Below are 23,429 nucleotides of genomic sequence, written 5' to 3'. Positions count from 1 at the left end.
AAGAAAAAGATGATAATCTCATGATTTTAATGGTTTCATAAGGGCATAATTGGCTGTTTTTCAGCAGATCCACCATGATCTATAAGAGAGAAGTTTGTGTTTTGTTATAATTCTAGCATTTAGAGATATTAGAGCCATAAATTGAGTTAAAATTCAGCTTTAGTGCTTTGTTATACTTTTAGGAGTTTGTGTTTTGTTCTTTAAAAAGATTTTCTGCTCAAATTTATGTTTAGGTTCATGAATTTTTGTGTTGAATTGTTATGAATGTTGGGTAAAATCATAATCCTTGCTGAAATCATATACTTATATGCTGAAATCGTAAACTCATATGCAAGTTTATATGCTGAAATCATTAGCTAAAATGGTTTTTTAAACTTATTTGTTGAATTGTTATCACTTGTATTTCTTGAATGGAGATCAAGTTTATGCTTATTTGCAAGTTTGTGCTTAAATTGTTGAATATGCTAAACTTATTTGTTGATTATGTTGAAATATGATTAATCTTTGTAGCTAAAGTATGTATTCTATATTTTTTTTTGTTATTAGCAATGGGAGATAAACATACATGGACCAATGAGCATACAAAATGCTTATTGCAAATTTGTATTGAAGAAGTACAAACCGTGGGTAGAAAAGGTTTGAGTTTGCACAAACAATCATGGCACAAGTTAGGAACAACCATTAAGGAAAAGTATAGCGTGGATTTGAATCAACGACAATTAAAAAACGCCTATGATAACCTTAAAGCCAAATACACAGGATGGTTATACTTAAAAAACAAAAATGGAAACCTTTACAATCCACAAACAAATACTTTTAATTTAACAAATGAGGAGTGGGAGGACCTTAAAAAGGTATATATATACACACACATATTTATATGTATTTTGTTAATATAGTTGCCATTTATTCTTATATTACTTTTGTTACATTGATTGCATTTAGGGACATCCGAAAGCCGCTTCTTTGAAAACCGTCCCATTATTGTTTCCAGAGCTTTGTGCATAACTCTTTGATGGAAACAGTGCATCTGGTAATCTCAGCCATGCCACATCCCAAACACCATCGGCACATGGATCATCTTCTTTCCATGTTGCACCACTACATCTTATGGACACCCCTTCCATTAACATAGATGAGGATTATTTCTTTTCCAATCATACTAGTGAGCATTTTACTCAGCCTCCACCTTCTGCTGCTTCACCTTCTGCTGATTCACCTTCTGCTCCTTCACATACTGGTAACCCCAACAAAAGGACTAAACCCTCAACTCCTAGACCTCGAGCTCATAGTGCCTCACCTGATCCACCTTCTTGTGCCTCGCCTAAAGCTTCTATTACTGCTGATGATTTAGCACTGGAGATGAAAAAAGCTCTACGCCATTTGACTTAAGGGTCAACAATTCCCCAATGTTTAGAGAAGCTTGAGTTGCTCGAGTTAGACCCAATGGACCCTCTACAATTTGCTGCGTATCACATTTTTGGAGGGACCATGAATATAAGAGAGATGTGGGTAAATTTGCCTAATGATCCACAAATATTAAGAGGATGGATCGAGATGACAGCTACAAGTTTAGGAGTTTTAAAGGATGGAAAGATTGTTCGTTAAGTTTATATGTTTGAGTTGTTTAGGTTTTAATTGCATGTTTTGGAACTATATGGTTATGTTTTTTTTGGTTATTTGCTACTTGAATGTTATTTGTAGTATTTGGTACTTGAATGTTATGTTATTTGGTACTTGAGATTAATGTTATGTTATTTGGTACTTGAGATTTATGTTATGTTTTTTGGTACTTGAATCTTATGTTATGTTATTCTTTTATGTTAGTTGGCTCTTGATTCTTATGTTATGTTATTATCTTAATAGGTTTGTAATGGATCATGAAAAAAAGATATTACTCATAATTCTTATGTACTTATACGTCCGCTACTTTTGGAAGAGGGGTGTCAAACGAGTGCGGGACAATGATTCGGAAATGACGGGACATGAATTTACGTTAGAGTTACTTCACCGTAATCCTCTACAATGTCTTGAAGTGCTACGCATGTCCCGTGAATCATTTTTCCGGCTATGTGCTCATTTTAGAGTAAACTACGCGTTAAAGGATAGCAAACATGTGTCGGTTGAGGAGAAGATGACTATGTTTTTGATGATGATCAGTCATAACCAATGTTATGTGATTATCAAACGGAGATTTCAACACTCAAAGCAAACAATTCATAAGTTTTTTCATGAAGTGTTGGACAAAATGTTGCTTTTCGCACATGACATTATAGTACCAACTTCTTTTAATCCGAATCCAAACATTCCGGGACATAATAGGAGGCTACGGCGGGTGTTCAAGGGAGCAGGTGGTGCACTTGATGGCACTTTGATACATGCTGTTGTCTCTGCAAACAAACGGGATTTATATAGAAGTAGGGGAAAAGGCGATTGTTACCAAAACGTATTGGCAATATGTGACTTCAACATGATGTTTACGTTTGTTGTGGCCGGTTGGGAAGGGATAGCACACGATTCTAGAATTTTATCAGAAGCATTAGCAAATCCACATGCACCATTCCCGCTTCCACCATCAGGTAAATTTATGGTTATTTAAATAGTTTTATCTTAGTTTGAAAAATAAATGACCTTTTTCTTTTGTTTTTTGTACAAATAAATATTATCTTTGTGATGCCGCCTATGCAAACATTCGAGGTTTTATGGCACTGTACCGTAATGTGAGGTATTGGCTTGGAGATTTCCGTCGAAGACGTGCATTAACGAATGAAGAAAAATTTAACTATGCACACGCAAAACTTCGGAATGTCATTAAGCGTGCTTTTGGTGTCTTGAATGCACGATTCCCTATATTGAAGAGGATGACACCATTCTCGTTGGTTACACAACGAAACATTACCCTAGCATGTTTTGCGCTTCATAATTTTATAAGAAGAGAGGGACTACGTGATGAGTATTTTGCACGATATGATGAACCAAATGTCTCGGTTCGGAATAACAATACAGTCGTTGATAATGATGAAGATGACATTCCAACACATGGTACTGCAGCGGACCGTGAATATATGACCCAGTTACGGGATGAAATTGCCGAACAATTGATGCAAAATTTGGAATGAGAATTATTAAAGTTTGGTTGTATGAATTTTATTTAAAAATGTTATTGTAAGACTAATTTGGTTGTTTGAATTTTATTTCAATGTTTTAAGACTACAATTATTAAATTTTTGGTATTAAAAAACTATTTTCGGTTTATTAAATTACTTTATTTTAAATTTTTTAATATCTGCAGTAGCCTGCAGACGTTAAAAAAACAAACATGCTTCTCATTACAGTCTGCAGCACTTTGGTCCACCTCTTCTGCTGCAGAGGGCTGCATAGGTGGTCCGCAGACTTCAGACAGTTTCACTTCGGAAAAACAAACATCACCAGCAATCTAAACAAAATTTGTAGCATACGTTAAACTGAGAGCGTGCATAAAAAGAACGCCCAAATCTGACTTCGTATGAGGATGTTACGATTTTTCCAAGTTTCGGATAAACATTACACAGCCCGGAGTTCGAATAGTAAATCGAACGGTTTTCGGCCGACACAACCTAAACGAGTATCGAAGGTCTGGTTAATGGTAGCTCAACGGTAAAAAGACAGACGAAAACGGATTTCAGATGAAAAAGTTATGAATTTTTAACGGACTTTTCGGGTCCCGGCCTGTTAAAAATATAACTTTAAAAATAGAGTCAAAATTAGCCGACGGAGTCTAAACGAAAGTTGTAGATTAGATTCAAATGTTTTTTCTTTATGTGTATTGTATTTATTTTTCAATGTATGATTAGATTCAAATTTTTTTTATATTAATGATAATTATTGTATTTTGTGTACTAAGATTTGCATTCCAATGCATTCTGATTTTAATATGAGGGTTATATTAATGATATTGATTTCACAATAGTTAGTTGAAATCAAGTTATACTAGCTTTTTTTAGATAGTTTTGTATTTTTAAATTTGTAGAATTGATTGGTTATGTTCTCACTTTTAGTTTCGTACGCCAAGTGTTTGATGAATTGTCTGACCCAACCAACATTGCAAATAAATTGTTTTATGATCATATTTTATTACCCTAATTATTCTGTCAGAATTACAACTTGCTAATTTACTATGTTGTATGTATTCTGCCAAAATTTAAAATGTCACATATATATATATATATATATATATATATATATATATATATATATATATATATATATATATATATATATATATATATATATATATATATATATATATATATTCTGTCAGAATCAAATGGTAATTGCACTTTAGATTTAATGATTCTTTTAGAATCTTTTTTGCCTATTAAAATGTCAAATATTTTGTCGGTTCGTTTAGTGGATTAGTGTTTTTGTTAGATTTTGATGATTTTTTTTTTCTTTTTAGGTTTTGAAGAGTTTGTCATTCATGTGGAGAAAAAAGAAAATATGGAGAACAATTGTGTCTTATAGTAGAATGTATTCCGCCAAAATGTATAAAACGAATCTTAGCAATATTATTCTTTCAGAATGACTTAGTGTTTTTTGTTGGATTTTGATGTTTTTGATGCATTTGTGATAGGAATGGCTTGAAGATCTTATAGGAATGACGTGAAGAATGAATCAAAGATTGATCACACTCACAGTTTAAGAATGTTGTTTTTTAAAAATTACACTTGTTATTCTTTCAGAATGTTGTTATTATTCAAGAATGTTCTTTTTATATCACAATCATAGAATGTAATTATTTGATATATTATTAGTTTAAGAATCGATTTTTTATATTGTTTCATAATGTACTTATTCATGTTTTCTTCTTATTTATGTATTCTTAAATAATGTCATAAACTGTTATTCTAACAGAATGTCATTCTAACATAATTTCATTATAATAGAATCGCATTCTGACAGAATAAAATAAGTTATAATCGGTTATGATTACAAATTAAATTAGAATGGAAATTGAATTAATTTTTTTTAAATCAGAACTATTCCTTCAAATTCGAAAATTTCATTTTTTAAATATAGTTAATTGTCTAAAATACTCTTTTAATTAAATTTGAGTGATATTATCGTACATGATACTCCATTGTAATATCATAGACCCTCAAAATTATAGTCATTCATTATTTTCATCTATTGGTCCAGAGTTCTTACATGCACATAATAGTTACCTAAAACAAAATAACCTAACCCTATCATTGAAGTATGACTCATTACGTACTGATTTGAGTTACTTGGCAATTCAATTGAGGATGGTATGATAATGTGTAATTATAAGGTTTAAGTTAATTGGCATTCACTCGTGAATGCTTGAATGGTTATATTCGGTGGCGGACCTAGGAATCAAGATATGGGATACAAGTGCTTTATTCATATGATTATTTTTGGGTTTATAGACATTCACTTGAGAATGGAAGCACTCATAAACTAAAACAAATGTTTTATTAGTTGTATAATGTTTAGAATGATTATGATATATTAATATTACTCGGTTTGAGTTGCATGGAAATTCAATTAGGAATGATTTAATAACCAATGGAAAGCTGGACAAAAACAAAGTTTGACTAGTACAATAAAAGGGACCAAACACAAAATTAAAGCTAAAAAACTAAAAGCACCTGTCTTTTTGAATGGTAACTGTTGAATGGTCATATAAATGATTCTTTTGAGTTTCTTTGCCATTTTACTTGAGAATGATTTCATTGAAATACTAAAATGCTTGACTTATTCATCGGAAAATGGATCAAGTAATTATGATACTTGTGTTACTTGGGATATTTTATAGTGAATGTTGAAGCAAATGTATTGAATTCTACCATTTGCATGATAATTCTTATGAAGAGGATGATGATGTTGTTTGTAGTATACAATTCATAAAGCCGTGGAATCATGTTCTATCGATGAGGTTAGTTACCTAGAGGTGTCAAAGTTTTTATTCCCAAGATAAATGAGAATGTCAAACCAAAAAAAAAAAAAGAATACAATCTTTTCCATCAACTGATGTTCCAATCGTTATGTATGAAAAATATGTTGCAATAAGTGGGTTTCAAATTAGACGAAAAGTCATACTCGAAGAATAAATGTCACTCGCGAGTTAACTGTTGGAAAACGTGTTAGCGGCCGTTAATCCACAAGTTGCATGGTTTTTTTTTTTTTTTTTTTTTTTTTTTTTTTTTTTTTTTTATAATAAAAAGAACTTATATAATTTTTTATTGTATAGTACATCTTCAACATGGCAATTTAATGAATAAATCTATATATGGTGGTGGTCAAAGATTTAGAAAAATAAAATAGAGAATAATATTTGTGAGAAAGAATAGCTAAAAGATGAGAAAGGTATGCTATATTTTAAAATCGAAAGAAAAGCGACTAGGAATCATAGGATATTTCCATTTTTAGACTGATTAGACCTCCCATAGAATAATAAACTTTATTCAATACCCCATAAGATCCTTCTTCTTTGTGACTGTTGAGTATTAATAAAAGACATTTTTATATAAAAATTAAAGAGAGATACAATCGGAAGGATAGAATAATCTAATAAAATATTTCAACATTTATAAATGTTTTATTGTAAACTCTGAAATAAAATTGCCAATTGGGGATCCACTTGTATTATATGTTTGTAACTAAATATTAATCCCTCCACTAATCTGTCTTGAGTCTTGACCTAGAGATTCGGCCCGAAAACAATCTTTAAATGCAAGCCCATGGGCCCGCTTTGAGAAAATCCCAGTTAGGGGCCGTACTTAGACCCGATAACCGGTTCAAGCCCAATCTCAGTTAGGCCCGATACTCGGATCAAGTACTATTTTGCTTACGTATTTCTAACCAAAGTAACCACTTTCTTTATTTCCATTGACTAACTTTCTGAAAAATAGAAAATATGGCTATAAAATATTTGAAGAAAACATAAATCCTTCCAAACTTTTTCTTCCTATCAATTTAAAATTGAGTTAAATATCCTAAAATATTATTGAAAAAATAAAAATGGACATTTGTCATTATTTTAAATGGATAGAAATATGCGTACCAAGAAAAAAAAATATATAAGGATTTTGTATTTCTCTTTTTTGAATCTTGGTCGGCTGTGAAATTCATCTTTATGTTGTGCTATACCTTTTTCTAAAAATATTTCAAATTTTGTAACATCTCGATTTCCTGGAATTTTCATTTTCACCCTTGGTATGAGAATTATTTGCAAATTGGTCTTAAATGACTTTTTTGTAATTTTTGGAGTTGCTTGCGTACGCTGGGCATACCCAAGCGTATGCGGGGCGTACGTGGCCTGGACCTAAAACCCTAATATTTAGGGTTTGTGCACTATTTATTCATCCTTAACTCTCAAGGCTCCTTTCATCCATCAGCCTCTAGCCTCATTTCGACCACTATGCAGACCTTAATCCATTTGAGAGCATTTTTGAGCCTTGAGTGTACATTTTGGTGTTCTTGAAGAGTGGATCACTTTGGATCCAAAATCCCATCACTATTTGATTTGAAGGTAAAAAGCTCTGAACTTGATGAAGTGTTGATTAGATCTTGTGTAGCTATGGATTTGTGTTCTTTTGGTCCCATAAGATTGGTATTATGAATATGGGTTACTCTAATTTATATAAGCTGTCCTTTCAGACGTTTTGGAGTGTGTATAAGCATAAAAATGTGATCTTGGTCATTAGTTTCTTTCCATGCAAGAACTAGGATGTCTTAATGGGTTAAGAAGTTAGGGTTTTTTGTATTGAGCACTTAATAGCCATCCAAAACCATAAAGTTGGAAACTTTATGGTCAAGGACATCATTTAAGGAGTAGATCTGAATTTTGGGCAAAAGGGCTTAAGGATTAAGCTCTTAATCGAAGGTGTGGTTGGATGGCGCATATGCTAGGCGTATGCTGGAGTACACAGCGCATATGTGGTCTACATACCGACTTTGGTCAAGCCTTGTGTACGTTGGGCGTAATCAGCTGAGTCAACTCGGTTGATTTTGTTGACTTTCGACTTTGACCAGATTTTGACCTAGTGTGACCTGGGGGTATTTTGAATTTTAATTGAGTTGGTCATTTTTCATGAATAGGTAACAGGTTGAGATGATATTTGGAGCAGTGTCATGTTTAGCTATCTTTTCAGACTGAGAGGTGAGTTTTCCTCACTGTACTTGTGGGTCGAAGGCACCAATGACGACCCATTATGTTATGTATCATGGTATATAGGATGTTGCTATGTTGTAGTGATCTATTTGATCTGTATTCTGGTATATAGGATATTGTTATGCGGTAGGGATCTAAAGATCTTTATGATTATCTGTTTTCTGGTTATATGTTTATCTGTTGCATATGTCGACTTAGTGTGGTTGGGTTGAGGCAACAATGCTTTGTGCGGAGGCCAACAAACCTGGGAGCAAGCCAGACATAAGATGTGTGACCGAAATGCAAACCAAACTTATGTTGTGGGCTCGGGAGTAAGCTAGACATGAGATGTGGGTCAGGAGGTAAGCCAGACTCATGCTGTGGACTCAGGGATAATCCAGTATGTTAGTTGTGGTCCTAGTATGCATGTTGTTATATGTTTGTGTGGTGGTACCTGGGGGAACTCACTAAGCTTCGTGCTTACGGTTTAAGTTTATGTTTCAAGTATTTTAGATGATCGTTGAAAGCAAAGGCGTGATCGTACACATCCTTCAACGATATATATTTTAGAGATTTATGATGATACTGATTTAGGACACTCTGGTATATGGTTTCTACTTTTGAGAACAATGTTTTGTAAACGATTGGTTTTGATTTGGGGTTTTTTCAGAAAACAATGATTTCTCTGGATTTAAAAATGAAAAAAAAGTATCGTGATTTTTGTGGGGATATTACAAGTTGGTATCAGAGCCCTGGTTTGAGAGAATTGGATGAACATTCATGTGAATGCATTCAAACTAAGGATCTGTAAAAGTTTTCGAAATAATTTTCAAATTTAAATTTAAATTATTTTCAAAAGTAACCAAGGAAGGATGAGATGTGTACGATCAGCTGGAGCAAGAAAATTTACCCCATGACACCCACATTGTTATTTGCTTATGATGCTATGATAGAACTGCATGCTAGTGACAGGCTAGGGATCTTCAGGAATTGTACGATAGAACTGTATGATGTATGATGCATGATAGCCCAGGAGGACTTCTTATATGTTAGATGAAATTGACATCATTCTTATATGGTTTCTTAGTGTGTGCATCATAGTTGTACATAACAAAGATTCTATAGCCTGAAAATGTTTGATTTAGCTTTATTTCCCGTTCTTGTCTGATTAAGGGCTTAGGGTAGAGTCAAGTATTTGACTGTCTATGGGATCCAGCGTTATGTATGATTAACATGCACTAGTGGCTGCAGGGTTGGTGGAAGTTTCATGAGTGGGTGCAATTTATAGCAGGTCAACGTGAGGAATGATTAGCTACTCTTGAGAGAGTGAGTACAGGATGAATGTGTATCCTAGATGCTTGGGTCTAGAAGTTGGGAATTGTGTATGAGGATTTTCCTGATTTTATTGTGTCTTAGTGCCAGTCGACTCCACTACTCGAATGATGTTTGCTTTGTGCTTTGTGGGACTCATATTGATGTGAGTAACTATCAAATGAATATGTTAAATTATATGCTATGAAGGTTAAATAATCTTAGAGTGAAGGATTTGGTGCTATTGTGCAGCTCTCGTTTGAGTCTAACCGTTGTAGGGTTGGGTCTTTTAGATTTGTTACATGTAATTGTATTCATGAAGTGGTTAGCTGACATTAATAGGGGTTCTTCAGCAGCTGATGGCAGGGGAGGTGGGGAATCCTAGGAAAGCCTAGGAAGTGCTTTAGTACGTTTTCTATGTTGTTTAGCGGGTGTGTAACATCCCAAAAATCATGACCAAAAATTTCATTTTTTTTATTTATTAAAGAACCATAATTATCAAAATCATTGCATCCAAAAACATAAGTCGTAGTACCAAATCAGAGTATCACATCAAAACTCATATCAAAATATAAGAGTAAAAACATCCCAGGCTAAACAAATGGTGTGTGCACTGCAGTCATCCCGAGCTCTTCCTTTTGCTACCGGAAGTACCTGAAAACAAAACTGAAAGTTGTAAGCATGAAGCGTAGTGAGTCTCCCCAAACTACCACATACCATACACATAATCATGCTACTAAGAAATACAAGCCCCACCCACACTCAATGAGATACGGGCCCCACCCACACTTGGCTAACTAGGAGATACGGGCCTCGCCCATACTCCGCTGACTATAAGATACGGGCGCCTCCTACACTCAGCTAACTACGAGATACGAGCGTCACCCACACTCGGCTAACTACGAGATGCAGGCCCCGCCCACACTCGGCTAACTATGAGATACGGCCCTCGCCCACACTCGTATGACGGGCCCCTCCCAAACAAGATACGGGCCTCGCCCACACTCAAATACTAATCAATACAAATAGCATTGTAACACCCACTTTTGAAAGTGATCGGTTGTGACTTCGGAGGCCAAGGGCATAGGCGTAATATTTCGATTCGGTCTTTTATGGGTCTTGGGTTTTATTCGGAAGTTTTAAGGCTTAGGGTGTAGCTAGGAGCGTAGGGCTTCCCGCCACCTTTTCGTGGATATAAAGTTTGTCGGAAACGGACTTAGAACGAAGAAGTTATAGCACTTTGAAGTTTTTGGCAATATTGGTCCCTAATGGTGAAAAGTGGCAAGAAGGTACCATGCATGCAACGTGGTAGGCGCGAAAGTACGCCCAATGTAAGTTGGGGTACGCCCAACGTAGAGGAGTAAAATGGACGCGGGTGGTTTGTGAGTACGTCGGGCGTACATAGAGGTACGCGGGGCGTACTCCATTCAGACTAAAACCCTAAATTTTAGGGCATGCCACTATAAAAGGAGTAACATGCCTCAATGTTCAGCCTCTATTTCACCCTTAGACAGCCACCACAAAACCCTAATCAGTATTTGAGTGTTCTTGGAGCTTAGAAGGCCATTAGAGAGCATTTTGGTGTGTTGATCCATTTTCCAAGCATGTGAAGAGCAAAGCAAGGTGGTGGTTCAAAGAAGAAGTTGTAGATCCGATATTGTTGCTTCATTTAAGACCATCTTGAGGTATAAAGTCTAAAACTTGCCTCTTGAATGCTTAGATCTATTATTTTGAGTTTTTGGACCTTTTTGGTCCCAACGATGGAGCTTTATGGTTCAAATCTGATTCCTAGGCTTAGAGTTGCCACTCTCAGTGCTAAATGAGTCCCTAAGGCAGAAAGTTGCCATCTTGAATGTCTTAATGGGTTCATGCATGAGTTAAGATCACTTTCATGGAAATAGAATACCATTTTTGGAGTTTGGGCTTATTTGGGTCATGTAAAGTCACCAAGTTAGTGACTTTATTGATTAAGACGTTGAAGAGGACTTGGATCTGTGCTTATAACCATTGGAATAGAGTATTAAGTGCTTAATGGGAGAAGTGACTTAACATAGTAGTACACTGGGCGTACATGCATGTACGCGCAGCGTACAAGTCATACAGTCATACGCTTAGCGTACAAAGGAGTACGCCCCGCGTACTCAAAAGATGTGTGTTTTGCGTGTTTTGGGCCTTGGATTGGGCCATACATTGGACTTTGTTTCTTTGGGCCTTAGTGGGCCATCAGAAGTCAGATATTATGGGCTAATATTATGTTTGGGCTTTAGGGTAAGGCTCATTAGAGGGGTTGGGCCCAATTTAGCAAATTGGGCCATTAGTGGGCCACTAGTGGGCTTGGGAAGTCTACCTAGTATTGGGCCTTTCATATTATGGTTTTGGGCCTTAGGTTGGGACCAATTAAATCACGGGTAAAATGGTCATTTTACCCTAAGGAGGATTATTGGCTTTTAGACTAAGTGTTATTTTAGTAATGATAGCTCGAGGATTCGAGAGATCAGCAATTTGGGGATCTGCCAGCTAGCAGCTAGAGGATTATTCGTGTGATTCAGTAGTGCGATGTGAGTTTCCCTTTGTGTGAACGGGTCTAAGGCACCAATGTCGGCCCGTATATGTATGCATGTATGATTACATGTTACGGACTACGGTCTGATGTCGGGGAGAGCCCGAGGAATGTTTGTATGATTGATGTGTTTGTGATTCTTGTATGTACTTGTTTTGTATGTTTCCGGACTTCGGTATGATGCCAAGGCAAGCCCGAGGAATGTTTCCAGACTTTGGTCCGATGTCGGGCGGGACCCGAGGAATGTTTCTATGTATGTTTTCGGACCACGGTCCGATGTCGGGCAGTGCCCAAGGAAGGTATGTATGTTTATTTATACTTGTTGTCTTTGTGATACTCGTATGTGCCTGGTCGGGAGGTGAGTGTGGGCGGAGTACAATATCTCATCACTAGCTGAGTATGGACGGGGTTCCATATCTCATCATTAATAGAGTAGGGGTGGGGCCCAAGATAGACGAGGCCTTAGGACTGGAGCATATAGTAATGTGTATGATTCTTTATGTGCTAGTATGATTATATGATATTGTTGTATGTGTATAACGGGTGGGGCCCAGAGACAGGCGAGGCCTGGAAGAAACAGATTTGTATACCGAGCGGGGCTCGATGCCAAGCGGGGCCAGATGTCGGACATGGTCCAATGCCGAGCGGGGGCCCATCATATGTGATTATGTGTATGGTATGTGGTAGGTTGGGGAACTCACTAAGCTTCGTGCTTACGGTTTTCAGTTTTGGTTACACGTATTTCCGATTGCAGATAGAATAGCTCGGGATGACTGCATTGCACACACCAAGATGTTTTAGCCTGGGATGTTTACTCTGATGTTTTGATACTCTGATAATAAGTTTTAAGATATTTTGACTATGCTTGATGAAATGATTAATAATTATGGTTTTATTTAATGATTTAAAACAAAATTTGTGGTCATGATTTTTGGGATGTTTCAAGTTGGTATCAGAGCCTTGGTTTGAGGGATTCGAGCACACTCTCGGGTGTGTCTGAAATCAAACTGAGGACTTGGTATAAATTTTTTTAAAAGAAAAACCATTTTTACAAAAAGGATTTTGAAACGAGAAAAGGGTGTGGTGCATGTAATCAGCCGAGCTCAAGTAAGTTCTCCCAAAGTACCCATACAAGCTTGTTATGTTATGTTATGATATGATTATGAGAAGTGCATGCTAGATTAGGGCTAAGGATCTAGGAAGGATGCCTTGTATGCCTATTGTATGAGCTTATTGAACTGTATGCTAGTACTGATTAGTCAGTAATATGATAGCCTGATTAGAATATGCTTGGTTTGGTTTACTCAATGCTCAAATCCTGCTTGCTTTGTGATTTTAGGAGTTCTCTGTTGGGTTATGAGCATTCTAACACTCCTAAGTGTACATGCAACCCTAAATACCTTGGATCTATGTTTTCTCTATTATACATACAATTATGAACATCCAAGGTATTATCCTAATCTAGCATACAAAATAATAAATATAACAAGATAGAATACATACCTCTTTGATGTAGAATGTCTTCATGAAGCTTGAGTGCCTAGTGCCCCAAGTGTGACACCTCAAATGGTTCACACAACACCAAATACACTTGGAATAACTTGAGAGAAACTTGAACACTCCTTGAAATCGTCTAGCCCTCACACTCACACATTAGTGCACGATTTCTTGAGCCATGGGATTCTTTTATATGGTGGCTATTAGGGTTACACCATGTAACTCATAACTTTACCCATTCCTTATGCTCCATGGATTTTAACCTCCATGGAGTATCCATGGGTCACCCCATGGACTTAGTCGAACATAAGGAATCTTGGATCACAAGCCCACATATATAAGAATGAATGATTTACACAATCAACCCATATATTTAATTAGTCTCCTTTTGATCACTTAATTAATTCCAAATTAATTCTTGATCAATACTAATTAAATAACCTTATTAATATATTAGAACTTATAATATATTAACCAACCTTAAGTGTTATTTCTCTCATTATAGTCTATCCAAATGCATGATGCCATGCAACCCAAATGGACCATGCCGGGTCGGGTCAAGTCTTACCAATTATAGTTATGGACTTAGACATTAATCCAGCAGTCTCCCACTTGGATAAGTCTAAAACTATTATTGCGTATGACTTCAGGAACCGATCAGCAATCGTAGCTCTCAAAAGCTTCTGTCGAACTCTGACCTTGTCGATGAACTCTGACCTTTGTCAATGACTTGTCCATTAGATAAGGGATCATATATTCCTCCATTCTAGATATCATATGGACTAAGACATGGATTATCAATCATTCTCTCTGTCCATTTGTTGTTTCCTGATTTCCGATTCATGATGACTGACTGATTGAACAAATCAAATCAGTCCTGGCTTGGCCAAGCACTCACATGTATCATCTTTAAATCATCGAGGGGCCCACAGATATCACTTTTATCCCGAAGGTAAAAGGAATGGATAAACTTCGACTCATATGGCTTGTTCTACTACTTGTTGAATCATACACAAAGGCACGTTTTATAACATCGAGTTACCAATGCGTTTTCGTGCAATCAATGTATAACCAACTCATAGTAACAACTCATATCTCTAGGTTTGAAGAATATAAGATATTATCGTCTCATGATCACTCGTGATAAAATCCATGAAGTGATTCAAATGAGCGCGGGTTGAATCCAATACTCAGAACTTATGAGCACTCATGAGTGTTGTAGCACCACTTTGTCCACCAACTTGGACCTCTACAAACCAACCCATGACAGTCTTGATTCATATCTACTTCCAACATATGACCGACTGTGGATGGTTTGAATAACTTAATCATTCAGGAAGAGCGACTTAGTTATTCTGGAAGTCAAAACATGCAAAGTGAAACACAAGAATAAATGAATCAAATATGGTATCAAACCCTATGAATATAAATAAACACTTTTATTTATCACCATACTGATTACTCATTATTCATTGTTTCGGTTTTATCAACTTTATACTTGAATTTAAAACAATAGTTGTCCCATGCTCCAAGCATGTACACTATGTTTTCTAAACACTAGTCATGCCATACACCAAGTATACATACTATGTTTGTCTATGATCTTTACTTTGTAAAATAGATCAATTGAACATCACTCCAATGATCCTCTTTTCACAGTCCCAAATCCTTACTGCAAATGCAAGAATACCAAATTCATGCCATTTACTGAAATCTGTTAGATTCTAAACTTATATGCATTGATCCTCTTAATGATTATGCACAAAGTCAGAAAGACTTGACAACAATCATTACAGAGCATTCCAAAGGAGATCAGCTCCTTGGAAACATCCTTCTTTCATTAAGTTTCCTAATCTTACACACATTGAATAATTTCTAACTTTGAAACATTTCCATATTCCATTTTGACTATCATTTCTGAACAAGAGTTGCCTCCTTACAGATTATGTCAATATGGTCCTTCCAGAATTAACATTATACTTCCAACTGTCCTTGAGCAACCAATCTTTGGTAAACCTTAGATTGTCCTCGACAATTGCTTAATCATTTTAGTCATATCCAATTCTAGACCTTTTCCCTTCATAATGCCCCAGGCATTTGGAAAATTTTAGAAAGGATGAATATAGCACATGTAATCGATCCTATATCTGAAGCATATGGGACACGATTCATGATGTCTCACATAAAGACTAAACCAGTCTTTTGCTATAATATTTCCATTTCAATTTGCCAAGTTCTCAAAATTCAGATTATGAAAAGGGATGCCGTAATCATAATCGAATTTTAGAACGCAAATAATGGACCCATATATAGAATTTCCTTATGTTGAGCCATTCCAACATGAAATTCATATATATATATATATATATATATATATATATATATATATATATATATATATATATATATATATATATATATATATATATATATATATATCCTTGATTAAATACGATTAAAATCTCAATCTAAGCTTTTAGAATTGAAATGAAGTAACTTTTTCAACCCCTGCAACCTCACAAATTGAAACTTTTGTTTTCTATAATTAACATTGCTAACTTGCAACCTTTGTCATAATTATCATGCTCCCACTAACATGATGATTATTAGCATAACACTTATGCTCCTACTAGCTTTGACATGTACTCAGAAATCAGCTGACTTTCTTACCAAAGTTCAGATTTCTGATACTAGATTGTTTTGATAAAACTTTATCAAAATCATACACCTCTCTTAGATAGCTCACATATGTGTCTAAACAATTTTAGAACTATGAAAAGGGATGTCGTAATCATAGTCTCAACTGTTTAGACCTTTGCCACTTCTCACAAGACCATGTTAGTGTGCCGGTAAACCACACACGCTCCACTAACGACTTTGAGAATGCAAATATCACAATTGCTATCTAGCTAAAATCTACTTAGTGAAAGTGTTTCCTCACCATCATTTTCATGAATCGGAGAGAAACCTTATGACACTTAGATTTAATAGTGTATGTGTTCTTATCCATGTGAATTTGTCAAAACCATAATCACAAGACAAGGTTAGTGACAAATCCAAACTCATATTGATTAAACTTGTGCAATCTTAAATTCTTGCCATTTGGCAGCTCAGGTGCCTGCCATTGCTTCCAAGTAGTTGTGCAACCAATTGAGATCTCTCAGAACTCCTATGCAAAGACAACTTGAATAGGCACAAAAATTTCAACACGATAGGTTATAAACCTCAAGTCGTGTGCTAGTGAAGGACTTTAGGTTTTATTCTTGATTAAGTCTTGAAACTTTCAAGAGCTTTAAGACTCCCACTGTCCTCTTGACATATAAGACTCCCTTGTCAAATATTCAAGAGATAGTGCAGATTCTTTATCAAGACTAACACTTTACACAATTGGCCTAAGTTGGTCTCTGTTTTATCCAAAACATCACAACTTACCAATTTCAAATGTACAAGAGTAGATAACCTTTTACTCTTACATTTGACTAGTGTTAACAAACCCTCTTTAAGATATGTCACTCAAGTTACAATCTTGGAGTATGACTCTAAGAATTGTTTTGGAACAAAGTATGACTCATCTTTTTTGATTTAACCATTTCAACAATTCATGACTCCTCTTCTTAGTCATAAGAATGCACTAAGATGACTTTAGAGGACCAATTGTGATATGGTATCTTAATCATTAAGATGATCATAAACATGATACTAAAGTACTCTCCCATCTTTTCAGATTTGAGAAACTTTTATCTTTCTGCCATACTTTGATTCTTCTTATTCGTTCTGTCTCACATTGAAACTTCTCCAATGCTACAGACTTATACTTAAACTTATAAGTATAACCATATTTACTGAACTTAAGTAAATCATGACGAATAGTCTTCTTGATCTTTTGTGGTGGACTTGACCAGTGCACAAGAATGTGTACTCGATCCCTTAGTCCTTTCCTTATTCACATAAGGAATTAGTCTTAATTTTCCAAGCTGAAAGTTCTCATTCATCATACTATACAACTTGCATGATTCCAAGTTTCGGTCCAATTGAACCTTGGGTGATGAGAATCTTTCCTTATTTGGTAATATTAGACACTACCACAACCGAAAGAATCAAATCCATTTTTCCAATATTGCTATCAATGGAATCTTATAAGCAACAACTTTTCACAAATGCCATTGTAAGGATACTTAAAATAAATAAAATCAAAACCTTTTTCTTTTATTTTAAAACTTTGCGGAAAAACTTATCCTTACAATCCATATGAAAACCTTGTTGTTATCTATTCCTAAGCAATATAAATATCATAACTCTTAAGTAATAGCCCAAAATTCTGATCACCGAACCATGCGATTGAAATCCATCTTCGCGATCAGAATCAGCATATACTTAATAGAGTTAGACAATGGACTTTACCTGAAGTAGAGCCAAACTTATTGACTTTAACATCCTTAGGTAAATTTGGCAGCTTCGTAACCAATGCCCCTTCCTTTGGCAATAGTTACCTATGGACCCTTGATAATGGGACTATCTCAGACTTCGCCTCTCTCTTTACCATTGGGTCAACCGAGTTGACTATGGCCGATCCCTTTCCATTGGGAAGAGAGAGCTTTACTGGATATCCAATGTCATCATTGTCAATGTCCATAGCGTTTTAGGAAGTTGATCTTAGCAAATAGATAAGATCATTAAGGGTCTTGTCTTAGTCTGTTTCATAGGATTCCCAAAAGAACTCACTATGTGACTTAGAAAGTAGTTGAGCCACCAACTTTCTCAAGACTTTGACACCCAACTCTCCCGGCTTGTCAATATGTGACTACATCTCCAAGATGTGATCACACCTAGACCTTGCCTTGCCAATAGGGCTTGAGTGACCTTAAACTTTTTAGGAACTTATGGGTTAGGGAGAATAATTGGAGGAGGTGAAAGAAGTATGATATCCATGGGACATCATCTTCATTTAGGAAAGCTTGTTTCAAGAGATTTGGGAAGATCATAAATGTCTAGACCAGACATCTTTTTGGGAGATATTCAAGATAGTTGATTTAAAGTCCTTAATATGACACCCAATATGAAATATTAAGGCTAGGACCCAACAAACTATTTTATAACTTAGAAGAGGGATGCCGTAATCCAAGCTATAAAATATTTGAAGGTAGGTGAATGACGATTCACCAATTTCCACCATGAAAAACGAAATAATTTATTAGGTTTTAATTGGATTTGAAAGTCCTAGATCTTTGAGATTCATTGAACTGTTCAAAGGCATGTTTCAATCTCGAGTGTGCCCTTCAGGTTTTGTGACTGGGATGCCGAGGATCACAAAACAAGGTGTGAATAACCATGCAAATATACTTGGTACCCTTAATATTTACCCCTTAATCAGTGTGCCGGTTAACCACACACGCTCCACCGATACTATGATAAATATTAAGTTACCCTTTGCCTACCTTGTTAAGTCCAGGTTAGTGTGCCGGTTAACCACACACGCTTCACTAACGACTTAAGCAAAGTGCAAAGTGTAATTTCATGGGTTAGCACCAAATTCACATTTTCCTAAGTAACTAAGATTGGGTATTAATAAGAGTTTCGTTACTTAGTATTTATCATTAATACTTTTAATGAAAGGAGAATTATAGTCCTTGTCCTACCCGTTCGGCTAACGACCCTCCACCAGTCAAGGAAGCGGTGGGTGAGAGTGGACACCCATTAAACTGCCATTTTATAGGCAGTAACCTTATACCCCCCTTATAGACCGGCTTCGTGAATGAGGCCTACTAACGGTAAGACTGACTTTACTCTTATACATATATATAAATATTATTAACTTATAATATTATAAAGTATAAGGGTTGAATTTTAACTTTTAAAATTCTAAGGGCTAACTTGGAATTAAAGTAGTCATAAGTGAAAACTTTTCAAATTCCAAAACTTGAGGGCAAGTTTTGAAACTATTCAAAACTAATTAATTCCATAACTTATGAGTTTAAAGTAGTTTTAATTAAAAAAAAAACTCTTCAAGTTCCATAACTTGAGGACAAGTTATGGAAGACTTTAAACTAATTAATAAAAAAAATAACTTTTTTTTTGTTATTGTAACTTATGGAACTAATTAAGGTTACATTTTTTTTAATTTAATGAAGAGACTCTTGAACCTCCATAACTTGAGGACAAGTTATGGAGTCATAAAACCATTTAATTAGAACTAGACTCTTCATTTTGTAACATTTTGCCAACTTTTATGAGTTTTATGATTCTTAAATGTGACTTTTCATATAACTTGAGGACAAGTTACAAAAACACACTTTGGAATCAACTCTTAGATTAAAATGGATTGAAAACAACTATTTCACACAACTTTTCTATTAATCTAAGAACCTCATAAGAACAAGATAATTCAAATCATCAATCTTCAAGAAATTAGCATGAACATACAAACTAATACAAATCTTGAAATTATGACAATTATCTTAGAAATTGGATTAGCATGAACATTACCACATCAAAAACAAGTTTATAAGTCCAAAAACATCTTAGGGTAATGTTCCTAGTCCAATTCCAGCCAAAACAATCGAATATATGCATCCAACTCGATTTTTCAGCTACTTTTGCAAGTATAACAAGAAAACAAGCCTAGGCTCTGATACCACTGTTGGGTTATGAGCATTCTAACACTCCTAAGTGTACATGCAACCCTAAATACCTTGGATCTATGTTTTCTCTATTATACATACAATTATGAGCATCCAAGGTATTATCCTAATCTAGCATACAAAATAATAAATATAACAAGATAGAATACATACCTCTTTGATGTAGAATGTCTTCATGAAGCTTGAGTGCCTAGTGCCCCAAGTGTGACACCTCAAATGGTTCACACAACACCAAATACACTTGGAATAACTTGAGAGAAACTTGAACACTCCTTGAAATCGTCTAGCCCTCACACTCACACATTAGTGCACGATTTCTTGAGCCATGAGATTCTTTTATATGGTGGCTATTAGGGTTACACCATGTAACTCATAACTTTACCCATTCCTTATGCTCCATGGATTTTAACCTCCATGGAGTATCCATGGGTCACCCCATGGACTTAGTCGAACATAAGGAATCTTGGATCACAAGCCCACATATATAAGAATGAATGATTTACACAATCAACCCATATATTTAATTAGTCTCCTTTTGATCACTTAATTAATTCCAAATTAATTCTTGATCAATACTAATTAAATAACCTTATTAATATATTAGAACTTATAATATATTAACCAACCTTAAGTGTTATTTCTCTCATTATAGTCTATCCAAATGCATGATGCCATGCAACCCAAATGGACCATGCCGGGTCGGGTCAAGTCTTACCAATTATAGTTATGGACTTAGACATTAATCCAACATTCTCGTTGTCTTTAACTAACTAGTAAACGAATACGTTAAGATACATATTACGAGGACTAAATAATTTCAGAAGGTTAGGTTTAGCTCTATTTCGTAGCTCTCGTCTGAGTATAACCGTTGTAGGGTAGGACCTCTCATTTGAAGAATTATCTAGTCTTAGTAATACATAATAGTATTCGCGAGCTAGTCAGCTGATGGCGGAGAGTGGGTCGGTGATTACCCTAGAGCAAGCCTAGGATGAGATTAGCACGAGAACAACAGTAGTAGTAGAAGGGACTTGGTGGAGTCAAGGCGGTTCTTGAGAAAAGTACGGACAGATGTGGAAGGTAGTATGGACCCGTACTACTGAAAACAGAGGATCCATACTCGAATCAAGGAAGGTTGAGATGAATCCAGAGAACTTGTAGTGTGTGTGATCCCTCGAGTTATGATGAGTATTCTGATGATTGTTATGGTATATTTCCGAGTATGGTGACGCTACGTGGTAGACCAGATGGTAGTTCTGGTGCCGGAGAGGGATCAGGGTTGGACTTTGGAGCCGGGCAGCTCGATAATCAGATGAGGGAGTTCATTCCATCTGAGATTACGCATAGTATCACTTACCAGACTCCTGTGATCTTCGGTATGCTAAAGGAGGGCATTTTGGAGATTATTGATGAGAGGCCGAGTGCATTCTGCACTGAGATAACGGCCATGATAGGGACACATGCGTTGATGTTTCTAGAGTTCAGAGCTTGTGAAGCTCTAGATTATCATGGGGCTAGGGACCCCATTCCTAGCAGCAGATGGTTGGCAGATGTCGTCAACGCTTTTCGTACCAGCCGTTGCCCGAGGGGGAGAAGGTCCGACTTACTTCCTGCCTCCTGAAGGATAGGGCACGTGATTGATGGGAAGAGGTTGGTAGTGAGTTGGGTGATGATGTGGTTGATGCTATGTCATGGGATGATTTTTCAACCAGATTTCGGGCAGAGTTTGCCTAGGCGATTGAGGCGCAGCAGTTGGTGCAAGAGTTGTTAAGTCTCCGCCAGACTACTGAGACTGTGGCAGAGATCACTACCAAGTCTCAGGAGAGAGCTTATCTGGTACCGCAGTATGCAGCAGATGAGAGAATGAAGAAGGTGGGGTATCATGATATGTTCGGAATGATATCAGGGAGATTGTGAGTATCTCGGGGTGCGAGACCCGGAATGATACCGCTTCTAGAGCCCGGGAACCGGATATTGACTTGGATCAAATTGGGAAGAGGGAACCAGATCAGTTGCATATATTGGAGGGTCTCGGGAAGAGACCCAAGCTTTCGTATCAGCTTTTGAAAGGCCAACAGGACTGGATTCACTGTAGCATGTGCGGGAAACTGCACGATGGAGTCTTTCGTTCCAAGGGTTGGAGTAAGTGTATCTTCAGGTTTATTCTCCATCTGTGTTTGAATTATATTTTCAAGAGATGTCATATGCCAATTGCATACCGAGAATTATTAGTGGGTAACGAAAGGTTATTTCCCTAATTGCGGGTTGAGAGTGTACAATGTCATCTTGGTTTATGGTCGAGATCGGATCGGGGGTGTTATGTGGAAGGTCTGCGGTCAGGGTTCCACAGGATGGTTATCCAGCATCGTCAGGATTCGGTGGTCCTAGTAACCGTTATTGATTGGCTGATGGAAGCGCCAAGGAAAGTGGCTCGCTGCTGAAGTATTGGTTGGAGCATCTGTCTTTTGGTCTTCAAGATTCGAGTATGGTATAATTTCAAGCATCAGGGGCTATCGGTTTCGCTGGGATTCAGGAAGTGTTCATCTAGTTCTTAGAAGTTGTGTGATCTTTTGGGATTGGCTAGTAATGGAGCACTAGTGGTAAGGGTAGACTACCAGCAGATCGATCATTGGATAGTAAGAGGGATCGGGAATCTTTCCAGTCTTGTGTGCTGTAAGATGTAGTTGAACCAAAGTGGGGGAGAATCCCACGGGTGTTCAGGAACAGATTAAGTGCGAAAGGAGGATGAGTTCACATTTCCATCAGAATTGAAGGCGGCCCAAGTGGCTGATTGGATTGAGAAATATGTAAGTTAGGAGTTCGGGAAACATCCCAACATAGGGTTCACTTCTTGTTGGTGTTTGATAAATGGTTTTGGGGAAACCAGGTTGAGGAAATTCTCGTCAGGACGCGAGTTCAGCCAGGATGTTAGCTCGTGTGCATGATCGACGTGGAATGTGTTGTAATACTGCAGGATAGCCGTAGCATTCACCAACATCCAGACAACGTGGAAAGTGTTGTAAGAATGCGTGATAGCCGTAGCATTCACCAGCATCCAGACAGCGTGGAAAATGTTGTAAGACTGTGGGATTGCTGCAACATTCATTTGCAGCCAGATAACGGAGTGTGGGCGGGGGCCCGTATCTCCTATTCAGCGGATTGTGGGCGAGGCCCGTATCTCATAGTTAGCATGAACGGATAGGTAGATAGGATTCGAGGTGGAGTTGTACATGTGTAGCCCTAGATAGGTGAGACCTGGGGGCAAGGCCAC

The 23,429-nt window shown here is 36.6% G+C and overlaps 1 protein-coding gene across 1 annotated transcript; it reads left to right on the top strand.

The window, feature by feature from the left end:
* Positions 1-1,975: 1,975 nt before the first annotated feature.
* Positions 1,976-4,645, top strand: LOC145163452 (uncharacterized). The gene is made up of 4 exons (XM_079082294.1): positions 1,976-2,579; positions 2,740-3,042; positions 4,439-4,494; positions 4,613-4,645. Exons 1-4 carry the CDS (start codon positions 1,976-1,978, stop codon positions 4,643-4,645), a joined length of 996 nt encoding a protein of 331 aa, XP_078938420.1.
* Positions 4,646-23,429: the final 18,784 nt, after the last annotated feature.

The sequence above is a fragment of the Lactuca virosa genome, chromosome 3 (genome assembly GCF_052849685.1).
Source record: "Lactuca virosa cultivar CGN04683 chromosome 3, Lactuca_virosa_CGN04683_v6, whole genome shotgun sequence".
NCBI lineage: Eukaryota > Viridiplantae > Streptophyta > Magnoliopsida > Asterales > Asteraceae > Lactuca > Lactuca virosa.
The sequence above is the reverse complement of the archived record's forward strand: the minus strand, read 5'-3'. Positions and strand labels throughout refer to the sequence as shown.